Source organism: Panthera leo, chromosome D1 (genome assembly GCF_018350215.1).
Source record: "Panthera leo isolate Ple1 chromosome D1, P.leo_Ple1_pat1.1, whole genome shotgun sequence".
In the NCBI taxonomy this organism is placed as follows: domain Eukaryota; kingdom Metazoa; phylum Chordata; class Mammalia; order Carnivora; family Felidae; genus Panthera; species Panthera leo.
The window spans coordinates 26,618,167-26,641,519 of NC_056688.1; the positions used below are offsets into that span (position 1 = coordinate 26,618,167).

The 23,353-nt window shown below is 43.8% G+C and overlaps 1 protein-coding gene across 6 annotated transcripts in view; it reads right to left on the bottom strand.

Annotated features, from left to right (window-relative positions):
- Window positions 1-23,353, bottom strand: part of NFRKB (nuclear factor related to kappaB binding protein) — a 53,535-nt gene that overhangs the window by 9,547 nt on the left and 20,635 nt on the right. For 5 of the 6 annotated variants that reach the window (XR_006193436.1, XR_006193435.1, XR_006193434.1 and 2 more), the window contains exons 14-26: window positions 20,506-20,585; window positions 20,138-20,184; window positions 17,501-17,561; window positions 16,908-17,082; window positions 9,591-9,697; window positions 9,103-9,226; window positions 8,811-8,890; window positions 8,455-8,675; window positions 8,074-8,344; window positions 7,244-7,453; window positions 3,882-4,649; window positions 966-1,072; window positions 13-148 (exon numbers count right to left, since the gene is read on the bottom strand). Coding sequence is in view for 3 of the 6 variants with exons in the window: in XM_042904096.1 (XP_042760030.1) it covers window positions 13-148; window positions 966-1,072; window positions 3,882-4,649; window positions 7,244-7,453; window positions 8,074-8,344; window positions 8,455-8,675; window positions 8,811-8,890; window positions 9,103-9,226; window positions 9,591-9,697; window positions 16,908-17,082; window positions 17,501-17,561; window positions 20,138-20,184; window positions 20,506-20,585 (2,387 nt within the window). In the remaining 3 variants the exon portion in view is untranslated. The remainder of the gene's footprint in view (window positions 1-12; window positions 149-965; window positions 1,073-3,881; window positions 4,650-7,243; window positions 7,454-8,073; window positions 8,345-8,454; window positions 8,676-8,810; window positions 8,891-9,102; window positions 9,227-9,590; window positions 9,698-16,907; window positions 17,083-17,500; window positions 17,562-20,137; window positions 20,185-20,505; window positions 20,586-23,353) is intronic. The other variant, XM_042904095.1, reaches the window with a different exon arrangement.

Below are 23,353 nucleotides of genomic sequence, written 5' to 3' on the forward strand. Positions count from 1 at the left end.
CTGGAACCTTACCTGTGTGGCCTGGCCTTGCTGCTGAAGCTGCTGCAACTGCTGGGCAGTGAGGAAACTAACGGGCTTGTTGCCGGCAATGAGCTTAGTCCCCGCTGGCATGGTGGTCAGGATGATATTGCGGCCCAACCCGCCGAGGCTGTGAATGGAAAGCACCAGTGAAGCATAATGACAGGCAGGGTGCTCTCTCTGGCCCAGAATGAGGCCGCATGTTTAAGGAAAACAGGAAGGTCAGCAGCACAGTGAAAATTCCTGCATTCTAGACTGAAATGGAAACCAGTTGGTGAGACCACCTTTCTCCTAGCTTCTATGCTTCCCATGAAAAAAGAGCAAGCCCAAAGGCCCCCAGGGCTCTGGATACAATGACCCCAACATCCATACCTCGATCAGCAGAAATAATGGACAGAACCCCAGGAAGGTTTGTGTTTCAGACAAGAAACTCTCCCCCAAAACAGCCACCTTCCAACCATCAGACTGATTTCATCATGCCCCTTATCCTGGTTTAAGTCAAGACCAAAGGAAGGCCAGCTTCCCAAGTAAGACCTCCTGCTCAGAACACCACAGCACAGGGCTCAAATGTGAAAGCGAGGCCTTCCCCAACACCCACACTGGAAACTGCCATCTGAGCCATGTCACCAGCCCTCCTCATTACAGAATGTTCCGTCATCCCCTTCCTTGCTTTTCCTCCACAGTACACACCACCACCCCATAGGGTATTTTACTCTATAATTTCTCTCCTCACCCTACAAGGTAAGCTTGAAGATAGCACAGCTTTTTGTCTATTTTAATCGCTTCTCTGTGTCCCTGGCACCTGATACTAGGTGTTCAATAAATACTGTTGGTGAGCACAACAAAGGAGAAATACTCAAGAAGAGCCCCAGAAAAACTAGCTGCCTCTCCACTGTGTGGCAAGGAGCCACCTGGAAGCCCCACCCGCCCATCACTACAGCACTTACTTGGCTCCAAGGTTGCCTTTGATGATGGGGGCCGTGACCACACTTTTGCCCTTCATAGGCTGGCTAATAACAGAGAGAGGAACTGTGATCCGCGTAGGCAGCTTCCCCTAAAGAGAAAATGAAATCAGGTTTACAGGCTAGATAAGGAAACCCCCAAGTGTCACGTACAGGGCCACAGAACTGAGGAGTGAGCACTCAGATACTCTCTTTTCCTGTACACTGCAGGGTCCCGATATTTCTGAGGTGTGGGCCCAGGCTGCTCTCATAAAACTGCCAATAGGCTGTGGTTAAGAGCTCACATACTGTATTTAGGTAGTCTCTGATCTGTGTAGCAGCTCCTCGTTCACACTACCTACAAGAGCAACAACCATATAAAACTGCTGCCAGCAGGATAAATAGGTGCACTAAATCACTAAGGAAAGCGTGTGTTCACTTGAGCACAGTAAGAGTCTGAGCTCCTTCGAGGCCAGGCACCTCATCATCCATGTGCCTCCCGGTACCTGGCACACAGTACTGAAGGAAGTGTGATGAAGGACACAGGCACTCAGGAGTTAACAGAGTGCATAACTACTGCTTCACTGGGGCGCAGGCTCACTGGTAGGGAGCAGACAGCAGGGCACGCTAGATTAGCAACAGGTCACATTTTCCAGGTGCTTTCCGTCTCTCCCAGAGATAAGAGGTTAGTTAAGGGACATTAATAATAAACTCAACCAAGTGAAAAGTCCAACCCCAAAGCCAATAAGGTCTAAAAGGAACAAAACAGAAGGTGACCACGCCTAGTCTTTGGGATTTCAGGATGGCAAAGATGAGCTCACTGCATCACCTGTTTTTAGGCCACCTGCTTTTTAACCCCTGGTTGGTAATAAAATTTACACACAGTAAAATCTTTTGTGAATCTGATTTTAAAAACGGATTCAAGAGAAGTAGTTGCTAGGATACTAAGAAAAAGCATCGACATTTCCCTTGAGCAAGCTATTGCTAAAGAAGCCGGGCCCTCAGGTGCAAAACTGTGTCACAGCTCCCCATACCAATCTCCACAGTTTACTCACAATTTGTAGTGCATCAGAAAGCACTGAAAGATGCCAACAGAAAACAGAATACCTTGAGATGGTGCCTCCAGGTGGATTTCCTGGTGGTTTTCTTAAGAATGCCTCAGTTGTGTCAAAAGTTTCAGACCACCACAACACCAACTGGAATCACCCCTTGGTGAACTAGCCTAACTAGCTGACTAGATGGAGAAAAGAATCACTGCTCACTACTTCCCACCCCCTCACATGCTTTTCAGGTTCAGGTGCCCCTGGCTACTACCTTTCTGTGTGAGGAGTCAAGAGCAAAGTGGACCAAGTAAGCACTGTTTCCTTGCTTCCTTAATTTTTGTGATATGAGAACCTAAATAAATACTTCCTTTTAAGCCGCACTGTATTTCAGAGTTTGTTGGCTGGTTGGTTTTACTAATGTTCTTCCTCCACCGCTCTGGCTTTTATCCAAATTGCTGAGGTTTTATTATACAGCCTGCTTAGGAAACGTAAAACTGTGTTTTATGCTGTCCGTATTCACCCCACTGTACAGAACAGGGCTCCTTATCCAGAAACTAAAGAGTAGAAATACACATGCACCCAGAAACACACCTATGTTGATATGGGAATTTGCTTTATGATAAATGTAGTATTTCAAGTTAGCAGGTAAGGAATAAACCAGTCAATGATGTTGGAACAAAGTAAGAAATACAAAATGAGATATCTACGACATGCCATTCACAAAATATATTTCAAATGGATTATCGATGACACCTTTTCTAAAACCCTGAAAATGTTGTGAAAATGAAGGCTGGTATCTTTATAACCCTGGAGTAAGAATGGCACAAGATGCAAAACCTAAGAGCCATAGCAGAAAATGTTGATAGATCTAATCAGATAAAATACCTGTAGAGCAGGCTCCACATGCAAGGTTAAAAAATAACAGGCTGGAAGAAAACATTTTCTATATGTGACAAGAATTAACATCCAGAAGATATACAGAACCACCCAAACATGAAAAGCTGAATACCCCAGAAGAAAAGTGGCAAAGATTTATTCTGCACTGAGAGCACATGCCAATCTCCATATGAATGGATGCCCAACTCCACTAAAGATCAGGAAAACGAAACAGAAAAAGAACTCTTTTCACCAGTAAGATGGGTACTTAAGTTAAAAAAACAAAAAAGAAAGAAAAAAACAAGATATCCAGCATTTGTTAGGATATGGGGGAAACAGGAGAGCTGCTGATGGAAGTGGAAGGTGGTAGGGCCTTTTTGGTTGCACAACTAGAGTTATCACAACCTTCAGTATGTATACCTGAGCCATTCTACCTCCGCTCCAGAAATACTTTCATGTGTTTCTTCATGGCAGCACTGCTCTTAAACAGTAAAAAAGTATTCTTTAACAGATGAAAGGGTAAAGCACATGCCTTCTGTGGATTATCAGGTATCATTAAAAAGAATGCCATCAATATCCGTGTAGGATCTAGAACAATCCCCAAAACATATTTTTAAATAAATAAGGCAATCCACAGGACAGTATACAGATGAAGCTCTCTCACAGGAATTTTTGTTTAAACTGAATGTGTACACACTGTACGAAAATGCTCGGGAAAAGGACCAGAAGGATAAATGCCAAAATACTAGTAATTAGTCCTCATGAAGGAAGAAGTAGAGAGCAGTGAAAGAAATTTTATTTTTTACTCTATGTACTTCTGTACTATTTTAATCACTTATGTACACACTACTTCAGAAATTTGTTTCAAAATCAAACAAAAGAGCCTAGTAGGAAATAAGCCTGTGTGGGTCAAATGAAGTGACAGAGACAGGGTCTACTTTCCATTCCTCAAAAGACAAGTTCCCCAAGCAGAAGGGCTATTCTTCCCCACTATGTTACTCACAGCCTGGGACGTGGAAACAACTGTGGTGCTGACAGGGACCTGCCGCACAGCAGAGGCTCCTGCCCCGATGCTGATGGGGGTGCTTGCAGCCCCAGAGGCCACGGCCACAGTCTTGGACACGGCAGCATTCATACTGGGCAAGGACACCGCCGAAGTATGGACAGTTCCAGACCCACTGGCCACTGAGGACCCTTGCTTGGCATGGGTCGCAACTGTGATGGTCTGGCCTGCTTTGGGGGCCATCACGCCCAGGCCCTGCACGATGCGGATCGTGGCAGCTGGTTTTGCTTCTGAAGAAGCCACTGTGTTTTTCCCCTTCTGGTCTGCCACACTCACACCAAGTGCCGGCATCAAGCGAAAAGCTGAACTGGAGGCTTCTGTTGGCTTGAGGTCAGGAGTCACTTTAACCACGGTGGTACCTGTTGGAGTGGACGAAGGGGCACTGGCCGAACTGGCCTTGGCAGGGCTATCCGTCGCGTGGACTGGATTTGAAGTGACGTGTAAGGTGGCAGAAATGCCTTTGCCCGCAGTGCCGCTTCCCGTCCCAAAGAGGTCCTGGGTCAGTTTCACTGTGGTAACCTGGGACTTGGCCAACGTGGCCATCATGTCCGGAGTGATTCGCAGAACCGTCTGGCCTTTGGCATCTGTGGTGATGGAAGAGGGTGGCAGACGCAATACGTCCTTACCCTGGATACGGAAGTTAGTGGCTGTGAGTGGAATGCTGCTGCCTGCCTGGGGCTTCACACCAAGCTGCCCAGTGATTGCCACCTGGATAGGGAAGAGACAGCACTGACAAGGGGATTCCCAGCGCTCAAATGGTTATGAGTATGATCACACAAACCTCCATTTCGTGGGTACGTGTCTTTCACGTTTTTCTAATCTTTTGTTTTGAAAACTGGTAAACATTCACAAAAGTAGAAAACAGTGTAACAAATCCATGTACTACCACCCAGCTTCAAAGTTATCACTTTGCCAATCTTGTTTTATCTATCCTTCCCCACTTTTGGCGGGGGGGTGGGGAGGTGCTGGACAGAGGAGTTGGAATATTTTAAAGTAGGCCAATAGACAGCATTTTGCCGATCAATGCTTCTTTACATATTTCCAACACAGAAAAGAACTTTTTAAATTAAAAAAATAATAGTAATCACCTACACATTGGACCAGATGGACTTAACAGAGATCATGGAATATTCCATCCAAAAACAGAAGAATACACATCTTTTTTTAAGTGCACGTGAAACATTTTCCAAGACAGATCACACGTCAGGCCACACTCACACAAAAAAGTCCCACACTCACACAAAAAAGTCCCACCTATTATTACCCAATAATGACCTACAAGTATTACCTAATAATATACATTTGTATATCCCCAACTGTTTCAAAAATGTCTTTTATTTATAGTTGTGCCGATCTTCAATTTTGAGAGGAGTATGGCACAGTGATCAAGCATGGGCTTTGGAGCTGCACCAATGCCTGTGGAAGGCCATGTGTAACACATGTACTCTTCTAGCCTCAGGGACTGCCTGCTGCATGAGCAATTTCCTCCTCTCTACTGACTGCTGCCATCAGAATGCAAATGTGCTTTAACATTTCCCAACGTACACAGAAGCAGATCCTCATTTACTCCACATTCCCACCAGCCCCCATTCTCTGCTCTCTTTGAAAGTGCAATTGCTTAAAAACTGCGTCCATTCCCTGTCTCTACTTCCTCATCTTACATTCTCTTTTGAATCCATTCCCAAACCACCACCAATCCGCTGGGCCCAGTCAAGTGCACTCATTACCCATAACCAATGAGTGATCAATTTTTAGCTTCATGTCATTCACACCTTCGTATACCCGATATAGGTGCTGACTTCAACACTTTTCTCTCAGTCTGTATTCCAGTCTCTGCACCCCAGTGTTTTCTTCTATCTCAGTAAATGATATCACAATCTACCCAATCACTCAAGCCCAAAGCTGTGGGGCACACTCAACTCCCTTCTTTCAACAGACCCCATAATCTGCCCACTGGAGAAGAATCACACTGGCTCTACCGTCAACCCCATATCCGGAATCCCACTGCCTCTCCTACCTCCAAAGACAATGCACACAAGCCAGCACCAGTTGAGGATCTGGACCTGCTGCGACCACCTCCACCCTGGTTTCCCTGCTTCTGCTCCTGTCCCTTGATTTCCGTCCTACGCGGCAGCCAAGGGGTTCTGTAAATGTACACTAGATCAAGTCGCTCTGGCTCACAATCTTTCAATGGCTCCCCATCACATTTAAGAGAAAATCAAAGTCCAACATGACTTAACCACAGCTAACCTCTCAAGCAGCCCCCCCTTCTAACACTTTGACACTTGCCCACTAAGCTACACGCTTGATGGCTTTCCTGTTGTTCTTCAAGCATATTACTAACTCGTGGCACTTTCACTTACTACTCCTATGCCTAGAATGCTTTGTCCCCAGATAATCAAAATACAGCACACTAACATCATTCTTCCCCTCAGACCTTCATAGATCACCTTAGCTCAAATGGCACCCCTGTCACTCTGTAGTCCTACCCCTGGCTACTGATGTTCATAGCTCTTCTATACCTGTCCCTGAAGTGGTTTTTGTCCCCTAGCCCCAGGAGAAGATAAGCCCACAAAGCAGGGATTCAGTCTATGTCATACACCACCACATCCACAACACTCTGGACAGAGCCTGGCACAAAAGAGCACTCAGTAAGTATTTAATGAAAAAAATGACAATACTTTACCATTATATGGTTCTGTTTCTTCATCTATAAAACGAGAATAACAAAAGCACCTACCCCATGGCGTTATGAGGATTAAATTATTTAATATCTATAAAATATTCAGCACAGTACAGGCACATGATAAGCACACCTATCATTGCTATTTTACCTAAAAATTCTGTGTCGTTGTTCTTACAGATTTTATTTTTAAGTAATCTCTGTACCCAATGTGGGGCTCAAACTCACATGCCTGAGATCAAGCCGCCCACTGCCTAACCATTCTTTGAAGTTCAATTATCATCTGTGCATGTTCATAGCCAGGAAAATAGAAATGTATCCTACTATTATTAAAGGTAAACAGAAAGGCCAACAAAGTGTATAATGTCACACCACAAGATATTCGCTAAGTAAATTCGTGGGAAGTCCAAATCAAGAAGCTCAACTACTACATGCTGAATTTTTTGGAAAGAAACAGGGGAAATCTTCAGCATCTATGAAGCCTGTACTGCCGTTGGTGGGAACTCACCACTGAAATACCCATGAACTAAAGATCAAAGGCTACAAATCATTAAGATCTCTGACTATCCTCTGCTTTGGGAAAAAGGATTTGGATCCACCCAGAGAGATTTCCACTGACCTGCTTGATAATGTTCTGTCCTGTGACATTCTGAATGACAGCAGCTGTGGAAGCACTCGGAGCGGAGCTCCCGGGAGAGCTGGTGGCTGGCTTGCTCACGGGGCTGGCTGTGGCAGGGAGACTTGTCATCGTGAGCCCTGTCCCAGGTCCAGGCCGCTGCACAGTGGCCGCCGCAGTCTGAGCTTTGACTGGCACGGTGGCCATTACTGTCTGGTTCAAGCGTGAGGTAGAGAGCTCAATTAGATACTGAGACGCAGCCTGGCACAGCGAGCCACTTCTGGCATGTGCCACTGCCCAGGAAGTGCTCCCCCAAGACTACTTCTGCTCTATCGGTGCTTAAGGCTCACTATACTCTAAAATGCACATTGTAAAGTTCTTGTATCTGTGTGGAGCACCTTAATTTTCAGAAAGCTTTCACATTTAACATCCTGTTGTATTCCTACATACGGAGAACAAATATTATACCCTTTTATAGCAAAGGAAACTGAAGCAGGAAGTAAGACTCTTCTCTAAAATTACCCAACTATTAGCGGTATGGCTAAGATGAGAGGCACAATGGAAAGGGCCTGAGATTTAGAGTCACATTCCACCTCCATCCACCAGGATTCTGATGTTACAATCCTGGGTAAATCACTAAACTTCTCAAAAGTTCTGATTCCCAACATGTAAAATACAATGACTTAAAAACGCTTAGCCAGCTTTGAACAACAAATGAGTCGCTGTGTTAAACAGCAGCAGCAGCAATAATCTAACGCTCCTTGGTCCTTACCCACTCTGCCAACTGGACCCATCAGACCACCTTGAGGTCCAGCTCTGCCATCCCCGTTTACCTGTGGCACAACTTTGGTCTGAGTAGCAGTGGCTGGAACGCGCATCTGTGGTCCTGCTGGCATCTGTGGCAGTGTCTGAGTCGGCCCTGCTGACTGCTGAGTAGCAGTAGGAAGGCCAGGCTGGGCCACCACCCGCACCTGGGGCAGTCCAGCCGAGCCAGAGTGGCTCACCACACGGGCGGCTGCCTGAGAATTTGGTGGAGTCTGGCTGGAAGCCGGGGAGAGCATTGTTCCTAGCTGTGGCATTGTGGGTGAAGACACCAGAAGAACACTACGAGAAAATGGGGGCAAGGGGGATGATTAAAAAATAAAGCAAGTTAAGCCATACACACAAAAGATCTCTGGAGGGAGAAAGCTGGAGAAAACAGTGAAAGAGCTTACCCTGAGCTAGATTTCGCTGGCTCTGAGACAGAAGTAGGGCCACTTTTGTTCACCGAGGACACAGGAGGAGGGGAGATCGGAGTGGCAGGCAGAGCCGGAGTGGTGGGGGTCACAGGTGTGACTGGAGTGGGAGGCATGCTGGAGTCACTGAGGCTCATCTGGCTCTGCTCAGAAGGGCCACTGCTGAGGACTTTCAATGAACTCTCCTTGCTACCGGACTTCTACAAGCAGAAGGCAGATAGTTTAGCCAAAGTCACCAAAGGATGGCATGGTTCCTGATGCAGGGAATTCAGGGAAGGCCTGGCTGCCACCATCCCTGACACCGCTAAGGCAGCTGCTCTCAGGAGGTCACTTACCACCTTGGATGGAGGCTTGGGTTTTTGCTGAAGGGCTTTTCTGGCTTTAGCTGCAGCTGCTTGTGCTTGGTGAATCCGCTCTGCAAACAAAGGTGGTTAAGTTTCAGCAACAGTTTAACCTCAGCACAGTAAGGAGCGTGGTTTCATGAAGAGCCAAGGCCTCACTGGTGGCCTCGCCAACGGGCTAAGTCTTGACTCTATATTCCTATCCTGCCTGAACGTCATCGCAAAGCAGAATGGAATTGGGGCAATAACTCAGAAGCATCCCTCATCTAGTCAGAGCCTCACACACCAAATTCCTCCTCGCTCCGGTCCCGATGGAGGTAGATCCACAGCTTTCGCCCAATGTCGTATTTCACACATGGGTCTTTTTCATAATGCAGCCGATCCAGGGCTCCACTCACTACTGTGTTCACCTGAGAAGCAGAACAAAGTGGAAAAGGGACCAGTCAGACTCAGACACCAGGGAAAAACCACCGGGTGGGAGTCGCAGATCCTATCTCAGTCTGGTGGCAATACTACCAATGGCAAGATTCCTGGGAGACTGCGCTGTCCCCTGAAGGAGACAGTGACCTAAGAAGCTGCAGTAGAAGCAGAAGTAAAGGGTAGAGGGAAATCTGTGCTCCACAGACTGCAAGGGTCATAGGTCATCACTGTTCACATTTCTCAGGATCTCCTCCTTTCCTCTTTTTCATTCAGTTTTAAGAAATCATTATGTTGTATATTGTAGGTTTTCTTAAATCCATTTTGGAACAAAACATTGTCTCTTTTCCATCCTACCTGAGTGCTGGTGACATCTGGTGCCAGAAACTGGGAGTCCTTGAGCAGCTCACAAATCTCGGCCCTGGTACCTTCCCCATTAGGCAGCCGGGCCGCAGCATCTCGAACTGAGGACATCAGAAAATGGAAAGTCGAAGAGTCAAGCAGGGCTGCCACTGAGAAGCATTGTCCCTCTACCTGCTCTTGTATGGAGAAGCTCACTGAGGTGTCTCTGCCTTAGTCAGACTCAGCACTAGGTGGACACTGCCCTCTGGAGACAGTTTCCTACACTTCAGACACCCTGAGCCAAAACTGAGGCCTGTGAACTCGGGTGAGGAAAAAAGTTATATATCTGACTAAAATTTAGCATTTCCTTCAATTATGAGCAACAGTAACAAACTTTATATTGGCGGTAGTGTGATATTGCGACAGAAATCAGGTATTTTCGTATCACACACGTCACAGCTACTGTAGACAACTCACGATACCATTTCCACTCATCGCTATTCGGAAATTATAGGAGCTAAGTGACCTGCTACTAAAGGCTGTCATTTAATAACATAAAAAACACATATATTTCTGCACCATAAATTTAAGATTTTGATAAATATTTTAACAGGGCTGGTTTCTTTTAGAACTCTTAAGTATTTTATTCATTTAAAGACAAAATCCTGGGGGCACCTGAGTGGCTCAGTCGGTTGAACGTCCAACTTCAGCTCCGGTCATGATCTCACAGCTCATGAGTTCAAGCCCTGCATGAGGCTTTGTGTTGACAGCTCAGGGCCTGGAGCCTGCTTCGGATTCTGTGTCTCCCTCTCTCTCTGCCCCTTCCCCACCTGCACTCACTCTCTCAAAAATAAACAAAAAAAAAAAAAAAAAAAAAAAGACAAAATCCTGGGGTACCTGGCTGGCTCAGTCAGTAGAACATGCAACTGTTGATCCTGGGGTTGTGAGTTTGAGTCCCATGTTGGGTATATAGATTAAAAATAAAATCTTTAAAAAAAAATAAAAAATATAAATAAATAACAATAAATAAGGACAAAATCCTGAGACAGAGTCTGCAGGATTCACCAGACTGCCAAAGAGCTTCATGGCACGAAAAAAGGTTAAACGTCTTATCTTTAAAAGAATCCGTCTAGGGGCGCCTGGGTGGCTCAGTCAGTTGAGCATCCGACTTCGGCTCAGGTCATGATCTCGTGGTCTGTGAGTTAGAGCCCCGCATCAGGCTCTGTGCTGACAGCTCAGAGCCTGGAGCCGTTTCAGATTTTGTGTCTCCCTCTCTCTCTACCCCTCCCCCGCTCATGCTCTGTCTCTCTCTCTCTCTCTCTCTCTCTCTCTCTGTCAAAAATAAATAAACATAAAAAAAAATTTTTTAAAGAATCCGTCTAGGGGCACCTGGGTGGCTCAGTCGGTTAAGTGTCTGACTCTTGATCTTGCTTCAGATCATGATCTCACGGTTAGTGAGATCAAGCCCCGAGTCAGACTCTAAGCTGACAATGCGGAGCCTGCTTAGGATTCTCTCTCCCTCTCTCTGCCCCTTCCCCACGCATGTGCTCTCTCAAAGAATTAATAAACTTAATATACATATATATATATATATATATATATATGGAAAAATAAATCTCCTCTGCTAAATATCCATTCAAAAACAATAAAAAATAAAATGAAAGAATCAGCCTGGAGGTAGCAAATTCCACATTTACGCTAGTTGGCTGGTCTGTAAAAAATTCCTGAATGAAAGTAAACGTGAGCCCAAGACATCAGGGAAGAAACTGATTCCTGGCATTAATCTCTGGGGGTAGAATCCCCCTTCATGTCCCAAACTCCAAGGCCTCGTAAAACTACATTTGACCCTCAAAGCCGTTCCAGGGATTGGGAGAGACAGCTGATGACAGAAAGAAATAGATGGCGCCCGCTGCCACAGGGCCCCTCCTGAAGTGGATCACCTAAGGAGAAGTGAGCTAAGCCTGCCCCTCCAGCCCCCGTGCACCTTGCCTACCCACCCCAGCTAATACGCCAGATCCCCAGCAACACAAGCCTGGCAGTGTGCAAGTAGCCCAGACGGGTCACGCCACCCCACAGTGAATCCCGCCCCCCCACAGTGAATCCCGCCCCTAGGAGAGGGGAAGAGAAGGCACACACCAGTCTGACTGTGGCCCCAGCGGTGGGCTGGGGGCAGACATCAGGACTGACTGCGGCCCTGCCCACCAACTCCAGTTATACACCACAGCACAGGGGAAGTGCCCTGCAGGTCCTCACCACTCCAGGGACTATCCAAAATGACCAAACGGAAGAATTCCCCTCAGAAGAATCTCCAGGAAATAACAACAGCTAATGAACTGATCAAAAAGGATTTAAATAATATAACAGAAAGTGAATTTAGAATAATAGTCATAAAATTAATTGCTGGGCTTGAAAACAGTATACAAGACAGCAGAGAATCTCTTGCCACAGAGATCAAGGGACTAAGGACCAGTCACGAGGAGCTGAAAAACGCTTTAAACGAAATGCAAAACAAAATGGAAACCACGACAGCTCGGCTTGAAGAGGCAGAGGAGAGAATAGGTGAACTAGAAGATAAAGTTATGGAGAAAGAGGAAGCTGAAAGAAAGAGAGATAAAAAAATCCAGGAATATGAGGGGAAAATTAGAGAACTAAGTGATACACTAAAAAGAAATAATATACGCATAATTGGTATCCCAGAGGAGGAAGAGAGAGGGAAAGGTGCTGAAGGGGTACTTGAAGAAATTATAGCTGAGAACTTCCCTGAACTGGGGAAGGAAAAAGGCATTGAAATCCAAGAGGCACAGAGAACTCCCTTCAGACGTAACTTGAATCGATCTTCTGCACGACATATCATAGTGAAACTGGCAAAATACAAGGATAAAGAGAAAATTCTGAAAGCGGCAAGGGATAAACGTGCCCTCACATATAAAGGGAGACCTATAAGACTCGTGACTGATCTCTCCTTTGAAACTTGGCAGGCCAGAAAGGCTTGGCACGATATCTACAGTGTGCTAAACAGAAAAAATATGCAGCCGAGAATCCTTTATCCAGCAAGTCTGTCATTTAGAATAGAAGGAGAGATAAAGGTCTTCCCAAACAAACAAAAACTGAAGGAATTTGTCACCACGAAACCAGCCCTACAAGAGATCCTAAGGGGGATCCTGTGAGACAAAGTACCAGAGACATCACTACAAGCATAAAACATACAGACATCACAATGACTCTAAACCCGTATCTTTCTATAATAACACTGAATGTAAATGGATTAAATGCGCCAACTAAAAGACATAGGGTATCAGAATGGATAAAAAAACAAGACCCATCTATTTGCTGTCTACAAGAGACTCATTTTAGATCTGAGGACACCTTTAGATTGAGAGTGAGGGGATGGAGAACTATTTATCATGCTACTGGAAGCCAAAAGAAAGCTGGAGTAGCCATACTTATATCAGACAAACTAGACTTTAAATTAAAGGCTGTAACAAGAGATGAAGAAGGGCATTATATAATAATCACAGGGTCTATCCATCAGGAAGAGCTAACTATTATAAATGTCTATGCGCCGAATACCGGAGCCCCCAGATATATAAAACAATTACTCATAAACATAAGCAACCTTATTGATAAGAATGTGGTCATTGCAGGGGACTTTAACACCCCACTTACAGAAATGGATAGATCATCTAGACACACGGTCAATAAAGAAACAAGGGCCCTGAATGATACATTGGATCAGATGGACTTGACAGATATATTTAGAACTCTGCATCCCAAAGCAACAGAATATACTTTCTTCTCGAGTGCACATGGAACATTCTCCAAGATAGATCATATACTGGGTCACAAAACAGCCCTTCATAAGTTTACAAGAATTGAAATTATACCATGCATACTTTCAGACCACAATGCTATGAAGCTTGAAATCAACCACAGGAAAAAGTCTGGAAAACCTCCAAAGGCATGGAGGTTAAAGAACACCCTACTAACGAATGAGTGGGTCAACCAGGCAATTAGAGAAGAAATTAAAAAATATATGGAAACAAACGAAAATGAAAATACAACAATCCAAACGCTTTGGGACGCAGCGAAGGCAGTCCTGAGAGGAAAATACATTGCAATCCAGGCCTATCTCAAGAAACAAGAAAAATCCCAAATACAAAATCTAACAGCACACCTAAAGGAAATAGAAGCAGAACAGCAAAGGCAGCCTAAACCCAGCAGAAGAAGAGAAATAATAAAGATCAGAGCAGAAATAAACAGTATAGAATCTAAAAAAACGGTAGAGCAGATCAACGAAACCAAGAGTTGGTTTTTTGAAAAAATAAACAAAATTGACAAACCTCTAGCCAGGCTTCTCAAAAAGAAAAGGGAGATGACCCAAATAGATAAAATCATGAATGAAAATGGAATTATTACAACCAATCCCTCAGGAATACAAACAATTATCAGGAAATACTATGAAAAATTATATGCCAACAAATTGGACAACCTGGAAGAAATGGACAAATTCCTAAACATCCACACTCTTCCAAAACTCAATCAGGAGGAAATAGAAAGCTTGAACAGACCCATAACCAGCGAAGAAATTGAATCGGTTATCAAAAATCTCCCAACAAATAAGAGTCCAGGACCAGATGGCTTCCCAGGGGAGTTCTACCAGACGTTTAAAGCAGAGATAATACCTATCCTTCTCAAGCTATTCCAAGAAATAGAAAGGGAAGGAAAACTTCCAGACTCATTCTATGAAGCCAGTATTACTTTGATTCCTAAACCAGACAGAGACCCAGTAAAAAAAGAGAACTACAGGCCAATATCTCTGATGAATATGGATGCAAAAATTCTCAATAAGATACTAGCAAATCGAATTCAACAGCATATAAAAAGAATTATTCACCATGATCAAGTGGGATTCATTCCTGGGATGCAGGGCTGGTTCAACATTCGCAAATCGATCAACGTGATACATCACATTAACAAAAAAAAAGAGAAGAACCATATGATCTTGTCAATCGATGCAGAAAAGGCCTCTGACAAAATCCAGCACCCTTTCTTAATAAAAACCCTGGAGAAAGTCAGGATAGAAGGAACATACTTAAAGATCATAAAGGCCATATATGAAAAGCCCACAGCTAATATCATCCTCAACGGGGAAAAACTGAGAGCTTTTTCCCTGAGATCAGGAACACGACAGGGATGCCCACTCTCACCGCTGTTGTTTAATATAGTGCTGGAAGTTCTAGCATCAGCAATCAGACAACAAAAGGAAATCAAAGGCATCAAAATTGGCAAAGATGAAGTCAAGCTTTCGCTTTTTGCAGATGACATGATATTATACATGGAAAATCCGATAGACTCCACCAAAAGTCTGCTAGAACTGATACATGAATTCAGCAAAGTTGCAGGATACAAAATCAATGTGCAGAAATCAGTTGCATTCTTATACACTAACAATGAAGCAACAGAAAGACAAATGAAGAAACTGATCCCATTCACAATTGCACCAAGAAGCATAAAATACCTAGGAATAAATCTAACCAAAGATGTAAAAGATCTGTATGCTGAAAACTATAGAAAGCTTATGCAGGTAATTGAAGAAGATATAAAGAAATGAAAAGACATTCCCTGCTCATGGATTGGAAGAATAAATATTGTCAAAATGTCAATACTACCCAAAGCTATCTACACATTCAATGCAATCCCAATCAAAATTGCACCAGCATTCTTCTCGAAACTAGAACAAGCAATCCTAACATTCATATGGAACCACAAAAGGCCCCGAATATCCAAAGTAATTTTGAAGAAGAAGACCAAAGCAGGAGGCATCACAATCCCAGACTTTAGCCTCTACTACAAAGCTGTAATCATCAAGACAGCATGGTATTGGCATAAAAACAGACACATAGACCAATGGAATAGAATAGAAACCCCAGAACTAGACCCACAAACGTATGGCCAACTCATCTTTGACAAAGCAGGAAAGAACATCCAATGGAAAAAAGACAGTCTCTTTAACAAATGGTGCTGGGAGAACTGGACAGCAACATGCAGAAGGTTGAAACTAGACCACTTTCTCACACCATTCACAAAAATAAACTCAAAATGGATAAAGGACCTGAATGTGAGACAGGAAACCATCAAAACCTTAGAGGAGAAAGCAGGAAAAGACCTCTCTGACCTCAGCCGTAGCAATCTCTTACTCGGCACATCCCCAAAGGCAAGGGAATTAAAAGCAAAAGTGAATTACTGGGACCTTATGAAGATAAAAAGCTTCTGCACAGCAAAGGAAACAACCAACAAAACTAAAAGGCAACCAACGGAATGGGAAAAGATATTTGCAAATGACACATCGGACAAAGGGCTAGTATCCAAAATCTATAAAGAGCTCATCAAACTCCACACCCGAAAAACAAATAACCCAGTGAAGAAATGGGCAGAAAACATGAATAGACACTTCTCTAAAGAAGACATCCGGATGGCCAACAGGCACATGAAAAGATGTTCAACGTCGCTCCTTATCAGGGAAATACAAATCAAAACCACACTCAGATACCGCCTCACGCCAGTCAGAGTGGCCAAAATGAAGAAATCAGGGGACTATAGATGCTGGAGAGGATGTGGAGAAACAGGAACCCTCTTGCACTGTTGGTGGGAATGCAAATTGGTGCAGCCGCTCTGGAAAGCAGTGTGGAGGTTCCTCAGAAAATTAAAAATAGACCTACCCTATGACCCAGCAATAGCACTGCTAGGAATTTATCCAAGGGATACAGGAGTACTGATGCATAGGGGCACTTGTACCCCAATGTTTATAGCAGCACTCTCAACAATAGCCAAATTATGGAAAGAGCCTAAATGTCCATCAACTGATGAATGGATAAAGAAATTGTGGTTTATATACACAATGGAATACTACGTGGCAATGAGAAAAAATGAAATATGGCCTTTTGTAGCAACATGGATGGAACTGGAGAGTGTTATGCTAAGTGAAATAAGCCATACAGAGAAAGACAGATACCATATGGTTTCACTCTTATGTGGATCCTGAGAAACGTAACAGAAACCCATGGGGGAGGGGAAGGAAAAAAAAAAAAAAAAAAAAAGAGGTTAGAGTGGGAGAGAGCCAAAGCATAAGAGACTCTTAAAAACTGAGAACAAACTGAGGGTTGATGGGGGGTGGGAGGGAGGGCAGGGTGGGTGATGGGTATTGAGGAGGGCACCTTTTGGGATGAGCACTGGGTGTTGTATGGAAAACAATTTGACAGTAAATTTCATATATTAAAAAATAAAAAATAAAAAAAAATAAAAAAAAAATAAAAAGAAATAGATGGCACATACCAAGAGACAGGATGGTAACGTAGGCAGGACGGTCAGAGCGCAGCAGGGAGTGCTCCCGAGCCTTGTTGAGCGAGGTCTCCTTGTCAAAAACACCTTTCACAGGCCCCACTACAGACTCAAAGCCATGCATGCGAAAGGTGAATGCCTTATGGGGCTGGCTGTATCTGTAACGCTCCTAACAAGAGAAAAGGAACAAGGCACCTAAGTCAGAATTAGTGGGGTTCTTTCTAACACTCTCAAACAGTAGGAGATCAACCTGGAGAGACTAACGGGAACAGGCTATTCCACTAGGAATACTGAGCCAACCAGAGTGGAATTAGGTGGTCTCCAAAGCCACAGTCATTACCAAAGGGACTGAGAGATAAATGTAAATTTATTTTGCTATCTGGAAGAAAAACCCATCAAAACATTTCTTACTCCCTTTCCTCACACCATTTCCACCCCCCAGCAAACAATCTCAACCAACAGAATGTCTAAGATTAAGGGTATGAATTCCCTCTAAGAATTTGGACTCCAAGAAGATCGGGCTCAGAGCTTTCTCAGCATGGCCACACAGATGCAGAGATTTTCACTGGGTTCTAGGTATTTCTTACCTGTTCCTGAAAAACTCGTTTCTCCTCCCCCGTGCTGGGCCGCACCACATAGTCAGTTCTTCTGGAACATAAAGAATTTTGTATCCATCACCCCTTCTCCAGCACCCAGAACCATTCCTTTGCACCATGAAAAAAATGTCCCTTCATTAGTACTCTGTTCCCACAAAGGTCAAAAGTTGACTTTCCAGATCCTACCAAGTAACTCCTGTATTTCCAAAAATTACTTGAGTTTTAGAAATCCAGAAAAGTACTAGGTAGTGAGACTGACGTTTTTACCTGTTTTCAGTACTGTTGCTAAGCCCCATGTAATGACAACAAAAAAATTCAGCCTTAGAGGAACAAAAGACTTCAAATTTGTAATATGACATGGTGGTTTTTCTGCTTCCAAGAGACAGTGAGTTCTATACCCCTGTTATATAAACAGTTCTGTCACATTCAGGCTGGCCCTCCATGCTGGCATTCAGGAATCTAAAGAACCGAACCACAGCATCAAAGCAATATAATACTTAGAAATAAATTCAACCAAGGAGGTGAAAGATGTGTACACTAAAAACTGTAAGACTCTGATTAAAGAAACTGAAGAAAACACAAATAAATGAAAAGATAGTCTATGTTCACGGACTGGAAATATAATGTTAAAATGTCCATACAACCCAAAATCACCTATAGATTCAACGTAATCAAAATACCAATACCATTTTTCACAGAAACAGAAAAAAAATCCTAAAATTTATATGCAACCACAAAGAACCTCGAATAGTCAATGCAATCCTGAGAAATAACAACAAAGTGGGAAGCATCACATATGAAGACTTCAAGCTTTTTTACAAAGTTATAATAGTCAAAATAGTACACTGTTGGCATAAAAACAGACACATAAGCCAATGGAACAGAATCAAAAGACCAGAAATAAACCATTTTGTGTATGGTCAAACCACTGGCTCCATATTTGACAATGGAGCCAAGAACACTCAATGGGGAAAAGACAGTCTCTTCAATAAATAGTATTGGGAAAACTGGATATCCACATGGGAAAGAATGAATTTGGACCCCATCTTATACCACTCACAAAAATCAACTCAAAATGGATTAAAGACTTAACTATAACACCTGAAATTGTACAACTCCTAGATGAAAACATATGAAAGAGGTTCTTGGACACTGATCTTGGCAATACTTTTCTGGACATGACATCAAAATCATAAGCAACAAAAGCAAAAATCAACAAGTGATACTATATCACATAAAATCTTCTGCACAGCAAAGAAAACAAAATGAAAAAGCAAATGGGAGGAAATATTTGCAAATCTACATGTATCAAAACCACAATGAGAGATCAACTCACACATGTTAGAATAGTTATTCCAAAAAGATAAAAAAACAACAAATGTTAGCAAGAATATAGAGAAAAGAGAACTGCTGTGTACTGCTGGTAGGAATGTTAAACTGCTTCAGCTGCTACAGAAAGCATATGGAGATTCCTTAAAAAATTAGAACTATCATATGATCCAACAACCCCACTTCTGGGTGCACTTCCAAAGGAAATGAAATCTTGAAAAGATATGTGCACCCTTATTTACAGCATTATGTACAAGAGCCACAACACAGAAACAACCGAACTGCCTACCAGTCAATGAACATATATATTCCTTAAGACACCATATGATTCAACCATAAAAAAGGAAATCTTGCCGTTTGCAACAATATGGATGGCCCTTGAGGGCATTATGCTAAGTGAAATAAGTCAGTCAGAGAAGACAAATACTGTACAATCTCACATATGTGGAATCTAAAAAAAGCCGCACTGACAAAAATAGAGAGTAGAATGGTAGTTATCAAGGGCTGGAGGATGGGGGAAATGAGTAGAGGCAGGTCAAAGGGTACAAACTTCCAGTTAGAAAACGAGTAAGTTCTGGGGATCGAATGCACAGCATGATGACTACAGTTACCAATACTGGTTCACATACTAAGAAGAGAGATCTTACATGTTCTCACCACAAAAAAAAAGAATGGATAATTATGTGAGATAATAAATGCAACTATTATGGTAATCATTTCATAATATATGCATGCATCAAATCAATTATGTTGTACATCTCAAACTTAAACAATATTATATGTCAACTGTATCTCAATGAGGCTGGGGGTAACAAAAGGGACCACACCAGATTGGAAACAGTCACATGACATGATGTAATATAAAGAGCTCAGGATTAGAGGTCAAGAGGCTTAAATTCTAGTCCTGTCACTAACCTTCAGGAAGTCACTTAAACTCATGACTCAATTTCTTCATAGGTAAAATGAGAAAGACAGATTAGATGAATCCTTCTCAAATGGGAACTGAAGGAGAATTTGGGGAAAAGAGTAAGCCCTCCTACAAGATAGATTACATCCACCTCGAAGACTCCACTATGCAGTCCTCCCCCAATTCAGAATCCTCTGCTCAGAAAGCCACTCTTACTGATGGGAATGTGCTGCCCTTCTCAGGTATGTTAAGGCAGGTAAGAATCAGTGGACTCCTAGGATCTTTAAAGTCCACTATGGCTCTAACATGCTAAGAAATGTCAGCAAAACCACGGCAGTACCTTAAACTATAATTTCATGGAAAACCACCCACCATTAAAGTATTATACTCACACCCGAGGAACAGGTGTTGTGGCATCTGAGCTGTCTTCATTTTCTTGCTGGAGAAAAGGAAAACATGAACAGGTAAATGGACTAAAGAATTCTGGCTAATTTAAGGGCTCTGGAAACCCAGTAAGAAAGATCTGGTATTCCTTTTTTAATTTTTTATTTATTTTGAGAGACAGTGAGAACACATGCGTGCACTAGTAGGGAAGGGGTAGAGAGAGGGAGAGAGAGAATATCCCAAGCAGGCTCCTGCTTGAGATGGGGCTTGCTCCCACAAACTGTGAGATCATGACCTGAGCTGAAATCAATAGCCAGTTGCTTAAATGACTGAGCCACCAAGGCGCCCCAGATCTGGTATTTCTTTAATACCTTACCTTACAGAAAGCCTGGTCTTTGGTTTCTAGCCATAGTTGAAAGAGTGCAGCTAATTCCTTTTCATTATCTTGGGACTGGCCTATCAGAAAAACAAAAAGGCAAAATAATAATAAAACAATCTAAAGTGTTACTCAGAATCCCACTTTTTCCTATGCCAGAGAGAAAACCCATCAGGACCTGTGCACATACTATCGCCTGGACCACCACTTCCGGATGTTCCCTAAGTAAATCACTCATTCCCTAGGGATTTGCTGAGTAACCACTGTGTGCCAGGCACTGCATGGGCTAGGGTTATTCCATGAACTCAGTCTCTGTTCTCATGGAGTTTACAGTCAAGTGACACAAGAATACATATTAATAAAACCTCAAAGTGGTAGGTGTCACAAAGGATATTATGGAAGCTTACCCTAGAAAAGTTACCTTATCATGGTGGGGGGCAGGGGTCAGAAAAGGCTTCTTCTCATTAGTGGGTCACCAGAGACATTTTGGCAACCGGCACAGCAGCAAGAAGGCCCCCAGGCAAGAGAAAAGCTTGAACCCCTTGACCTTCCTTAGAGAGACGAGCACTCACGACAGCTTGTGGGAAGAATACAGCCCCCAGGGCCCTACCCTTCTCAGAGGCAGCTGAGATGACACTTCTGAGGACTCTTACATGCTTTCACTAGACAATGTGCGGTACCGCCATCCCCAGAATGTGCTGAACTTCCTTATCCTGGGAAGATTCCTCATACTCTGCTCTGTCCTCTAGAAATGCTTCTTCATAATCAGTTTCCCTATAGCCTTAATCCTGTTCCCGCATCGCTCCCTCCACATCCTTGCCTGGTGTGAAGTCGGCCTCTCCCGAGTCCTTCAACCTTCGGGTGTGCCAGCTGCCTATCCTCTCACAGCCACGCCCTTCAGAGTGGAGCTCCTCCTTCCATCCCATCACTGATGCCAAACTATTTCCCCCCAGCTCTTCTGGAAAATCAAAATAAAACAAACGCCTGGTACCTAAGGATCTTAGCATCCACCTGTTCCACCCTGTCCCCTGCTCCTCTCAGCTGCTTACCTAGTCATTCCTCACGGGGAGCTCTGGCTCACCTGGCTCACCAGTCTACTCCCTGCCACACTGTGCAACTGGCACATCCATACAGATGGTACAGCCAATATCCAAACCCCTTGGTTCTGTCCTCATGACCTCCTCCCTCCACTCCACCCCAGCCACTCACTCCCACAATCACAACTGGATGTAGTCATTAGCTAAAACTACCACATCCTCAACATGACTAATCCAGTGCCCCTCAACCCTGGCTACATACACACAGGAATCACCTGGGAACTTTTAAAAATACTAAGGCTCAGGTCCCACACAAGTCTATGGGTAAGACCTAGGGCATCAGTGTTTTTAAAAAGTTCCAAGCGCTTGCCGGACACAGCCAGAGCTGACAGCCTTTACGCTAATTCACACCTTCTGCTCCCAGACCACAGTCATCCAGAACCCTTGCTTACTTCCCTTCTCCCACCAAAACAGCACTGTGACTCAACAGGGCTTCCAGTCCATTGACACCTGCACTTCTCCAAGCCCCCTTCTGTCACATTTCCCTCCCTACTGGGTTCCATCCGTGTCCATCACTTCAGTGGCAATCTTACCAATACAGTAATACCTGCTAACCACTGCTCCTGTATCTACATCATTCCAATCCCACAAAACTCACAATCTCAACTGTCCACATTCTCCATGCTTCATCTCAGAGAGCTGAGGGCTGCCAAAGAAAAAACACACAAAAGGGCAAAAAATACCACTAAAAATGCCCAATGAGCAGCCTCAACGGACCCTCAATGCTGTCTGGCAATCTAACATAACCTCTGATCAAGCTAGCTTCCCATAACCACAGCAACTATGTCCCCATTCTCTCAACCTCCCCTTCTTACTCATGACAACCTCACCTCTCTCACCTCCTACTTTACACAGAAAAGCCATCAAATCCAACTCCCTCAACGTTCCCACAATACAACCGTCAGCCTACTGCTGGGTGTCCACTGTTTCTGCCTACAATAAGAAATGTGCTGCCATTTCTGCCATCCAAGGCCAATCCCTCCCCATCTTCACAGGGATTTTTATGGTGAATTCTCCCTTCTCTCCTGTATTTTCAGCTTCTTTCTCTCCACTGTACTCTTCCTATCAACACCTGGACTCTCTTAGACTTTCTCTCCTTTAAAAAAAAAAAAATGCCTCCTTTGGCCACAAGTCTCCCTAACTTTCGTCCCCTCCACTGCTAAAACTCTAGAAAGAGATGTTTAGATTCACGGTCTCTTTAACCAGACATGCACAGGTAAAGGTTTAACTGGCTACAGGAAAGGAGGCCCTGACTGGTAGCACCTGCAGATCTACAAGAGTGCATTATGGTCAGCAAACTGGCCGCCGGTTTTATCTGGTCCATGAACTTAAAATCCTTATTATCTGGTCCTAGACAGTCTGCCACCCTGGGCATAAGTACCCCTCCAGGCTGACTTCAAGCCACCAGCCCTACAGAGCCAGACAGAGCTGCAGTCAACTATCATAGGTCACCTTCAGCTCCCCACTGTCCTTGACACCCATCATCCTGACAAAGAATCATTTTTACAAGAAATTCACCATTTCTTCTATGTCCACAGATCCGTGGGCTTTATCTTACTGAAACTTTTAGGACCAATCAAAACTAATTACCACTTCCCACTTCCTGACTCTGTCCTCCTCTGGTTTCCAAGATTCAACTATCTCATGGTTTCCCCCCAAGTCTATAGTCACTTCTCCATAGGCACTTCTGCTCAGCCTGCTCTGCCTTGGAACTTCTCAATGCTTAGTCCAAGGCCCTCTTTTCTCCTCAC